Raw genomic sequence first — 10,184 nt, 5'->3', positions numbered from 1 at the left:
AGCCCCTCCTCTCTTTCCGCTCGGGGCTCCCAGTTTTGAAGATCCATCCAACGGATCAAGGAGGATATTCAGTTAGGGATCTTTTTCACTATAGGAAATGGGGAAGGAAGATAGGTGGTGAGCCATTTAAGGCGAGCTTCCCTCCTTTATTTTTTATCTGCGCGAACCTGATTGGAGTAGCTGTTGAACCCTTGAATCGATCCGAAGCGCTTGACACCAGATATTGTCGTCGCCGTGCATGACGAAAAACCTTAACCTCGTCACCCAAGGAGAAGAAATGAATCTACATGAGAGGCTCATCGACTCCATCCTAACAGACAAACTTGAGAAGGATCAAAGCATAGAAGACGATCTCAAAGATGAAGCACTGCCCAGTGAGGACTGGGAAACCCTATCCTAAACAAATAGCCAAAGCCGCACCAAGTTTCGCTTCCCTACCACCGGCTGCCGGAGCGGCATGTAGTAGGGACGAATCCACGGGCTAGTCAGAGGAGCCTGGAAGGAACGAGATCTTCACCCAAGCCGCCGACCGCCGTTGAGAGGAAGGAAAAGACGTATGTCTAGGGGGTCTAGGTGGTTGTCCAGTCCTCTTTGTTACCTTCTTTTCCGGGAGCCGGGGTCCTTTATGTTCGACCATCGACTTCGTGGCCGCCGTGCTAACAATGCTTCTCTGATTCTAGTGGCCCTTTGGAGGTTCAGAGGCGGTATCGAGCTTCACTCATGACGTTTTGCTGGCGGGTGTAGAAGAAAGGTGACATCGATTTCACAATAACTTAAGTATAATTATTTTTTGTAAGGCTGTTTCATGGGGAGACTAGTATAGGATCAACCCTTTAGGTCAGATCGTGGGATCAACCCAAATATTTCGTATTTAGAGAATCCAAAAAAATCTGAAAAAAATGTACAACATACCTGCAGGGTATGTCTACAACTTGAAAAAAATATCAGCTCAAAACTCGGTCTACAGTTAGAGATTCGAAAAAGACAAATTTAACTATGAATACTGTCAGCTTCGGGATGAATAGTATTTGACACTATTCACATTTGATTTTGTCTTTTTTGGTCCTCTAAGTGCAGTTCGAATTAGGATCTGAAACTTTTTGGGCTTGTACATCACACATGAATGTGTGTCTCCAAAAAATTTCAGAATTTTTCAACATGTTTTGTATCTTTAGAAAAATTGATCTCATTGATCTCACCTAATCCTATACAAGTCTTCCCCATTGTTTCATAAGGGTTGACCAACTTTGATACATGGTCTTTGTTTTTTTTAATATATATGTTTGTTCCATCACAATTTAACGAAAACGCCCCACACATGTTTTTTCAGAATGTATATGTGATGTCACACACATGTTGACAGAAATGATTACAGCCTGAATATCGTTACACACATAGCAAAAAATAAATGAATATCGTCGCGGGTTATGGGCATTGGGCTGGGCCACAGCCCATTTTCTCGGGTTCCTCCTATAAACGCCGTCGGCTCTTCCCTAGACGAACGGCGCCTGCTTTGCCTGCTTTTCCATTCCCCGGGGCTTGGGCGCGACCGACGACGGACGAGCAAGCAACAATGCTCCGCCTCTCCCGCTTCCTCCCCTCCACCTCCAGGTCAGCTGCCGCGAAACCCTAAACCCTAACCCTAACCCTCCCCGTCTCCGCTCGGCGCGACCCCCGCCTCGCGCGCGCGCCAAATGGGAGACCCTAGCCGCCGCCGCCGCCGCCGCCGCCGCCGCCGCAGTGCCATTTCCCTGTCCCCGTGTCCCGATTTTGAGGGTTGGTGTGCTTGCTGATGCGAATCGGCCCCTCGATCGAGTCCGTGAGCGCGCGTGTTCGGTCGATTGGAGGGATTTCATTCGGGATTTAATTTTGCGGTGGCCGTAAAGGTGGCTGGGGGGGTTTTCTTAGGGTTTAAGCGTTGACTCGTGGTCAGAGCGCGGAGTTGGTTACCTGTTCATTTCTCCGCCCTTTAAATCGCTGCAGGATATTGCCATGTTGTTTCATTTGCTGGAAAACAATCATCCTAGTCATACCGTTAGGATCGAATTTGGCCACCATAGCTATATGTTCATATGCTAATCAGTGCTCGAAGTGCATAAATGCGTCACTGATATAATGATCAACTAAGACAGTACATTATTAATACCAGGATGTTGTTATTATTTCAATTTGATGCTGCTCGCCATCCCCTTGTAAAAATGATGACACTGCTGAAATTGGCAATTTGTTGTTACCCGCTCAATTTTAATCTTGTTCAGTTTTTCTCATAGTTCAAAAAAGCGCTAGGCGTTAATTGTGCGTTAGATTAAGCGTAGTTATGCACAATGCGTTTTGCCAACGCCTAGAGCCTAGGCGCGCCTTTTTTAACTATGGTTTTTCCTTCTGTTTTAGATGCTTTGTGATTTCTCTTGTATTTATATGGACACGGAGGGTCTCATCTTAAATATTATGCTGTCTGTTTGTACGTCCTATGTGATTTCTCTTGTATATTTATGTACAAACATAGAGAATCACATCTTCAATACTCTTGCTATGTTGGTTTGTATAGTGTGCACTTTGACTTAATGTCGCCCTCCACAAGTAAGGGTTGATGTCTGTTTCTTCCACAACATATTGTTCATAACCACAAAATCATGACCGTTACAAAATACCACCAAATATTATCACATAACCTATCCATAGCTGTAATAATTGTTGGTAAAAAATATTATGAAGTTTGAATCCTGAAAAGCATGGCCGACTTATAGATTTAAACTGACATATCATTGCCCAACCTTTAAATCAGAGACTCAAGCAGTTCTTTGTTGTAGTATGGTTCTGCAGTTTTCCGACCAGTTGCAATGAGTGTACAATAAGTTTTCCTTTGTCCTTTTTAGGGGAGTCACTGACCTCAAAGATGTTCTCTGGAGCAGTTCATTGACATTCAAGCATGCGCTTTCGACTTCAGCTGCAAATGTTGATGGTACAACCTTAGCTTATATACTTATTCTTACACTTCCTGCTACATGCTTCAAGCGCTAATTACGTCAACATCTTTATCTGCAGAGAGTACATCTGCTAGAAAGTTTGCGAGCTACACTGTGTTCAAGGGAAAGGCTGCACTTTCCATAAGTCCTATTCTTCCTTTATTCACCAAACTCGAAGTATGTTTACTTTTATATCTTTGTGTTCTACTTCCAACCTTCTAGCACACAATGCCTTCCAATATATATAATTTCCTGTGTGTTGTCAGTCTGGAGGATCTCGAGTGAACAGAAATGGATCGGTAATGTTGACCTTCTTCCCGGCAGTTGGACAAAGGAAGTATGACTATACAAAGAAACAGGTAAAATGTTCTCTTGTGTATTTGGTATTTCCTACTGGTGTAAACTGGTCACAAGCAGGCCAGTTCCTAGTCTACCCCATTGTATCCATATTCTTGCCATGAACTGAAGGCCAAATCAATTCTGTGATTGATATTCATAGATTCCAAAGCATATGTTACCATTGCTTGTGCTGTTATTACTTTATGTTGGATATAAAAACTAAAATACTATTAAGTTTTAAGTGTGCACTTTTTAGTAAGCCATAAAAATGTAAGCGAACTTGCAGGATGTTTGCTACAATTAATGAATGAAATTAATAGTTGCATTTGGCATGAATTAGCTATGTACATAACAATAGTCAAGAGGGAAGGAAGGTTCATCCTGCAGTTAGTTCAACCATTTGTAGTTTGTATGCTTTTTATTTTCTGTTGTTGTTCGTAGGCTCTTAGCTGGCAGCGAAGACCAAAATTACTATCTTGATTTTTCTCTTGCTTCTTTTGTTTTTAAGTTCCTCTTTGTAAATTTGTTTTTGTACGCACAAGGAATACAGTCTAAAACTTGATATTACATTGGGCTTTATGGATCTGGAACATTTCTTATACAGCTCTTTGCTCTGTCACCTACTGAAGTTGGAAGCTTGATAAGTCTTGGGCCTGCTGAATCTTGTGAATTTTTCCATGATCCTTCCATGAAATCAAGGTTTGGAATAGTATTGTGCAAAGAATAAAAAGTTACATACAGATACTTTGTGCTTTTAAATTTAGCTTTCTAACCACACCAACATTTCACCAGTCATGAAGGCCAAGTGAAAAAATCATTGTCGATCACTCCTCTTGGCAGTGACAATGGATACTTCGTTAACATAAGTAAGTGACTTCATTATGAACCGTATTGCCTTTCTAAGTTCTAATGTTCCTTGTTTTTGTTATTTTCAACAATTGATTCCTCCCTCCCCCAAAACGCACACATCATTTTTGGGATGTCCAATCTCTGTTTATTACATGGACCAAGCAAACAGTGGACTAAAACCGTTTTATTAACTGAACACAATGACATAATTATTCATGTCAAGCCCTTGACATTTTCAGAGTAGCAAAGAAATTGTTCTCTTCATTATGCCAGTCTGTTTTATTTTCTGAAAAGATGTATCCAGTGTGCCTTAGATGACTTGAAAGGCCTTGTGCCTGCCTATGGCTAGTTGACATTTGTAGATGACACAATGCTCAAGCCATGCCACCAGTCTGCCATAGCCTAAATCAAGAATGCTCAACATAGCCTAGGAGTTAGTTGACTTCTGAATTATATTGGTGCACTGCCGATGTGCCCAAGTACGATCTCCTACATTAATTTGACTTCTGAGGGATTTTGAGCCTGTTCGGACTCCCTCCGGCTCGGCAACTCCGTTCTGGAGCTGAGCGGCATCCAGTTGTAATTTATGGAGCAGCTAAAACGATGCTCCGCCCACTCCGCTCTGTGGTAGAGGAGTGGAGGGTTGCCGAACACAGCCTTTATCTCTGAAATCTTGAAACATCTGCCTGACAAAAGGGAATGCTTCTGCTCTATAGTTATCATCCTATTCACCATATTTATTCCGCACACTGCACCGAACTATTATATTTTCTTTGTCCACTACTGTCTCTGTATGTTGTGTTATTCTGCTAGCTTCCTTTTGTTGTGCTGAATGATTTTGGCAAGAGATACATGACAATCTTCTTTTCAGCTGTTCTGAATAATGTGCAAAAGACCAACGAACGCCTTTCAGTCCCTGTAACAAAAGCTGAATTTGCAGTTATGCGCACGGCATTGAGTGTAAGTTTCCATGCTGCCATTCTCACCTATTGATGTAGTCTGAATCATTATCAGGTTATCCTGACTACTCTAAATCCTGCTGATGACTAAATCACCGACAGTTTCAGTTGAACTAACCGACATATTGGCAATGCATAACTTAAGATTTGCTGTCCTTGAACTTATATTGTAGCTCTATTTCACCACACGCATGAATTCATTCTCTTCCACAAAGTTACTTGGTCATTGGCCCTGGGTGCTCATATTTGCTTTTCTATTTAGGCGATTTTCAAGTATATCACTCTATACTAGTGATGACTCATGAGTCATAACAAGCAACTTGAGGCTGTTGACAACAATTTTTATTGTTGCTTCTCTACGATTACATTACATGTAAACTGTCATTTATGGTGTCTTTTGACTACTCAATATACGGATGTATTTGTGCAGTTTGCATTGCCGCACATCATGGGTTGGGACCAAGCGTTGTCAACTCACCCTCAAAGCACCTCGACCTCAGCTAGCAAGCCTAGGTTCGAGCGCCCAAACCCAGCTTCTGAGTGGGACAGGTGAAGCTTTCCTCCTCGCAGCAGATCGCCTGAGGGCTTTAAACACCACCGCAGGTCGCCAGTGAAATGTGTGGAGATGTGGGATGTCGAATTATGTTTCTTTTGTGATCAAACTAGGGAATTGTCTTTATCAGATTTTATGTTACCCCAGGAGATTGAAGTTAGAGAGCACCATGAAATTCAAATGGCTTTTCAATCATGTGTCCCGCATGAAATTCAAATGTTGGGATGATGTAATCATTTGAACGTGTGACAAATCTGCCACAAACAGGGTACGCTACAGCAAACATACCTCCCAACACGCATAAAAAGAAAATAAGATTGGGCAACTCAAGATTTATTTCACTTCAAAAAGAACTCCACTCGAACAACCTACAAGCAAGGTCCCACATATTCCTCTAACAAAACACTATACAAAGGGGCTTTGGTGTGGAGCTGGGGGTAGTGTCTTCCAACGCATACTCTTCAAATATCTAGACTAGAGATGCTACAACAGTGATAAGACGATGTCAATCAGATTCACAAGAATTTATCTGACGTCTTGGGAGGACCAAGCAGACGCAAAGAACCACAAAGAACCAGGGCAGGCTACACAAAGAATTGGTTACAATCCAGCGGAGACCAACCCATGCAGTGTAATGATCCCAGACACGACGTTTTTGTCATCGACGACCGGCAGGAACTGCACAGGTGAAGGGGGTGACTCCATCTTCTCCATGGCTTCAACCGCCATTGCATCCGCGGTGATTGTCCTTGGGTTCCTGAAAGAGGTCAAGCAGGCCTGTTAGTGCAGGGGGCTCTAGATCGTACCAAGCATACCAAGAGAACACATGCAAAAGAACAGAAGAAAATTGGTCAGTTCTATAACAAGATGATGCCACATTCTTCAAAGCTACTTCTAACTTTTATGCTGTTTGTACTCTGGATCTTGAGGGAAACTTAATCAAGTGACCAAAAAATACGCTAGAGAAACAAAGTGCATAGTACGAGGTCATTGGGATCTTGAATGTGGCTGGCCTGTAGCATGTTATTATGAATCACAAACCCCGGGGCATAATAACAGTTACCCTTAACAAGCAATGCACCAGGCATGCGCTCACTCACTAGCAGCTGGGCATATCACTATCTCCTGAGTGACAGCTCAAAACACCACACCAGGTGGTCACTACAGGCAACTGGCATGCTGTTGCCTCTCACGTCCACAGAATCAGCATTACCCTCATGGGAGCTGTGGTCCTTTACTGGGACAAGACAAGAACAGTTCAAGGACTGACAACAATACTCTCTGTTACCAGATGTTGTTGCACCACAGGACAATAACGAGGAGTACATTATTGAGCTATCAAGATCCTATCTGGGGCATCAGATAACTTTATAACTGAGAAAATAAGGAATATTACTAGGTGGAAGACAACCATTGCAGGCAGAAGTTCACTTGTTCAACACCAAAGATTCAACTAGAATGACCAGTGAACAGAATAACTGAAATTAACTCTGATCAAAGGAAACTGGACTTATAACAGAACACTCGGTAGTCAGTTCTCATCATGAACTAACAGAATATTCAGACGAGTAATTTAAGCATATATGGCAAGAAATGACACATTTATAGGTTTAGGGTACATGATAAAATTTACTCCCTCCGATACAAAACAAGTGTCACAGTTTTGAAATAAGGTTAGTTCAACCTTAGTTCAAAACTGCGACCCTTATTATGGATCGGAGGGTGTAGCATATACTCTCTCCGTCCCAAAATAAGTGTCTCAACTTTATTACAACTTTGAGTACAAAGTTGAGACACTTATTTTGGGACGGAGGGAGTATTTCCTTTGATTCTAAAAAGAAACACTTGTGTTAAACAGCGAGGAAAGAAAGAAATTTCATGACCGGTTTTATTTTTAACACTTGTGCTTAACTTCGTCTTGTTTCAAAAGGCTCTTTATGCCAAAGAAGGATGATATCTTTGTTGAACGATACCAGCCATGGATGTTATTACCCAGTTTACCATTTTCCAGAGTATTATTCCAGATAGTTTTCCAAATCCTAGCTCTACTAGAAAAGATAAAGACATACATAAAGACTGAGCAGAGACAAACCTGTTGCACATCTCTCCAACTGTTAGACTGAAAATAGCTGGCCCACTGGCCTTGAGTGTACGCCGGAGGTCTCCGTCGGTGAAAGTTCCAATCAAATGATACTCATCATCAACCACAAGAAGACAGCCACAACCTTTACTAGTGAGCTCAGTAAGTTGATCCATTATCATATCTCCCTCCTTGCACAATGGAAGCTCGTTTTGTTTCTTCATGACATCCTTAACCTGCAGGGCAGTTTTGCAGGTTATAATTTTGACACACGATTACCTGAAGAACATTCCACATGCACAAGAAAAGAACCAATTGTTTCGATTGAAGGATAACATAACTTCTCATGGTTACAAGATGCAAGTATTTCACATTATATGACCATATTATTGTCTGTTCTCGTTTCTGGCCAAAGAAATACATATTTAGGTAAAAACTCAACATGGTGCTAATAGTTTTTCAAACTTTTTATGAATATATAGATCAGTTAGATGTGTCTTAATATCACGACATACAATCAATCAGAGAAAATGATGTAGGCTTGCTTTAAATTGTGTAACCGTACAGCTAAACAAGAAAGGCAAAAACATGCATCCATCTGTTTAGCATGATTCTATTGTTACGCAATATATGTGCCAAAGTATTTTTGTTATCTGATGAACACAAGGCAAAAGCGACCTATCAACAGCAGACCACATTGCTATAATTCCAAGAGGTGTCATAAATAAAAGAGAAGGTGACAAGAAACAGCAAATAGAAACAAGATGTTGAATGGACAGTGACAGAATTGCGGAATCATAACGAGCATGTGCCGCATCATGTGTACAACATTTCAAGTTGGGAAAATGATGTAGGCTTGCTTTCACTTTTAACAATACTACTCCCTCCGTAAAGACATATAAGAGCATATAGATCACTAAAATAGTGATCTAAACACTCTTATATTTCGGGAGTACTAAACAGAACAAGTAAAAACACATTCATCTAAGCAAGATTCTGTGGCGAAGTATCTATGCTGTTGCATGAGCACAAGGCGAAAATGACTTATCAACAGCAGACCACATCGTTATAACTCCACGACGTCTCATGAAAGAGATAGTGACAACTATATCATCACAAATAGAAACAAAAAGTTGGTTGGATAGTGGCAAAATTGATAATCATGTCGTATCATGCGTACACCATTTCACCTGGGGAAATTATACAAAGAAGGCCACCGACACCAATGTATCAAGTACAATTTAGTAACTGTAAGATCTGATTTTAGATCCAATGTCCCATTGGGTGGCTGCACATGGAATTGCCAAAAACTGATAATAATGTTCATAATGCAGGATAGCTTGCTGATGAAGGAAGGTATACCTTGAAGATGAGGGTCTTGCCGATTTTCCCGGCGGGGTGGTTTGACGCGTACTGGTCCCTGGTGAGGCGGCGCGCCTCCATGATGGCGGCGACGACGGTGTCGCCGAAGACCATCTGTATGGCGGTGGAGGTGACGGGCGCGAGGCCGAAGGGGCAGACCTCCCCCTGCAGCGGGAGGTGCACGTTGAGGTCGCAGGCGGCGGCGAGCGGGCAGTCGGCGCCGGAGGCCGCGGAGGTGAGCGAGATGAGCTTGGCGCCCTTGGCGCGCGCGCAGGGCGCGAGCGCGAGCAGCTCGTCGGAGGCGCCGGACTTGGAGAGCAGCACGAGGACGTCCCCGGGGAAGACGGAGCCGATGTCGCCGTGGAGCGCGTCGACGGGGGACAGGAAGCCGGCGCGCGCGAAGCCGAGGGAGGCGAGCGTCTGCGCCAGCTTGCGGGCCACGATGCCGGACTTGCCGACGCCGGTGAAGAAGACGGCCCCGGGCGCGTCGAGCAGCGCCTGCGCGAACGCCGCCGCCTGCGGCATGTCGAGCCGGTCGAAGAAGTGGTCGAGGTGGCGGCGCTGCGCGTCGAAGAGCGTGGCCAGGTCCGACGCCGCCACCGTCGCCCGCGTCCCCTCCGTCGGAGGCGGCGCGCATTCCGGCGGGGAGAGCACCGGGAGCGAGCCCATGACGCCGCGCGCGGAGGGTGCTCGCGGAAATGCCGCGGCGGCGAGGGGGCAGGAGGAGGAGGATGGGCTCTCTCTGCGGTGAAACGGGCGCCGCGGGAGAAAGGGGGTGTGTGTTGTGTGTCGTTTGCGGCTTTGCGCGTCCCCGCGGCGATCTGGAGTTAATCGGGGGAAGTGCGTGACGAGCTGATTAATTAGGGGATTTTGACGCGGATAGATTTGTGGTGCGCTCTGGCGGTCTGCATGATTGCATCAGCGCTGCGTGTGGTACTATTGACTGATGCCGGTAGCATGGGACGGGGATGGTCGTGCGGTGATAGATCGATCGACACGTCGAGCAAATGCGATCCATTTCGTCCGTCGGGTCGGCGCGGACACAAAAGACGGCCCAACATGTCGACCCAAACGGA

At 44.2% G+C, this 10,184-nt stretch overlaps 2 protein-coding genes across 2 annotated transcripts; one reads left to right on the top strand and one right to left on the bottom strand.

Annotated features, from left to right (window-relative positions):
* The first annotated feature begins 1,496 nt into the window (after positions 1 to 1,496).
* LOC119323004 (single-stranded DNA-binding protein WHY2, mitochondrial-like) lies at positions 1,497 to 5,861 on the top strand. Its single transcript, XM_037596558.1, has 8 exons — positions 1,497 to 1,611; positions 2,877 to 2,962; positions 3,046 to 3,143; positions 3,233 to 3,325; positions 3,910 to 4,004; positions 4,098 to 4,171; positions 5,026 to 5,114; positions 5,544 to 5,861. The coding sequence occupies exons 1-8, from the start codon at positions 1,574 to 1,576 to the stop codon at positions 5,664 to 5,666; spliced, it is 696 nt and encodes a 231-aa protein (XP_037452455.1). The 5' UTR covers positions 1,497 to 1,573; the 3' UTR covers positions 5,667 to 5,861.
* A 111-nt stretch (positions 5,862 to 5,972) lies between these two features.
* On the bottom strand, positions 5,973 to 9,943 carry LOC119323005 (probable arabinose 5-phosphate isomerase). The gene is made up of 3 exons (XM_037596559.1): positions 9,109 to 9,943; positions 7,759 to 7,982; positions 5,973 to 6,423 (listed from the first exon to the last, which is right to left on the bottom strand). The coding sequence occupies exons 1-3, from the start codon at positions 9,775 to 9,777 to the stop codon at positions 6,267 to 6,269; spliced, it is 1,050 nt and encodes a 349-aa protein (XP_037452456.1). The 5' UTR covers positions 9,778 to 9,943; the 3' UTR covers positions 5,973 to 6,266.
* Positions 9,944 to 10,184: the final 241 nt, after the last annotated feature.

This window comes from Triticum dicoccoides, chromosome 6B (assembly GCF_002162155.2).
Source record: "Triticum dicoccoides isolate Atlit2015 ecotype Zavitan chromosome 6B, WEW_v2.0, whole genome shotgun sequence".
Classification (NCBI taxonomy): domain Eukaryota; kingdom Viridiplantae; phylum Streptophyta; class Magnoliopsida; order Poales; family Poaceae; genus Triticum; species Triticum dicoccoides.
This window is presented reverse-complemented; position numbering and strand designations above follow the sequence as displayed.

What these genes read in the sequence shown, in the direction of transcription:
- LOC119323004 (XM_037596558.1), top strand. Translation starts at nt 1,574, where the DNA reads ATGCTCCGCCTCTCCCGCTTCCTCCCCTCCACCTCCAG. An exon ending in CTTTATTCACCAAACTCGAA is followed by an intron (nt 3,144 to 3,232) that starts GTATGTTTACTT and finishes GTGTGTTGTCAG; the next exon opens with TCTGGAGGATCTCGAGTGAA. An exon ending in GATCCTTCCATGAAATCAAG is followed by an intron (nt 4,005 to 4,097) that starts GTTTGGAATAGT and finishes ACATTTCACCAG; the next exon opens with TCATGAAGGCCAAGTGAAAA.
- LOC119323005 (XM_037596559.1), bottom strand. Translation starts at nt 9,777, where the DNA reads ATGGGCTCGCTCCCGGTGCTCTCCCCGCCGGAATGCGCGCCGCCTCCG. An exon ending in GCAAGACCCTCATCTTCAAG is followed by an intron (nt 7,983 to 9,108) that starts GTATACCTTCCT and finishes ACTGCCCTGCAG; the next exon opens with GTTAAGGATGTCATGAAGAA. An exon ending in GTTGGAGAGATGTGCAACAG is followed by an intron (nt 6,424 to 7,758) that starts GTTTGTCTCTGC and finishes GACCTCTTTCAG; the next exon opens with GAACCCAAGGACAATCACCG.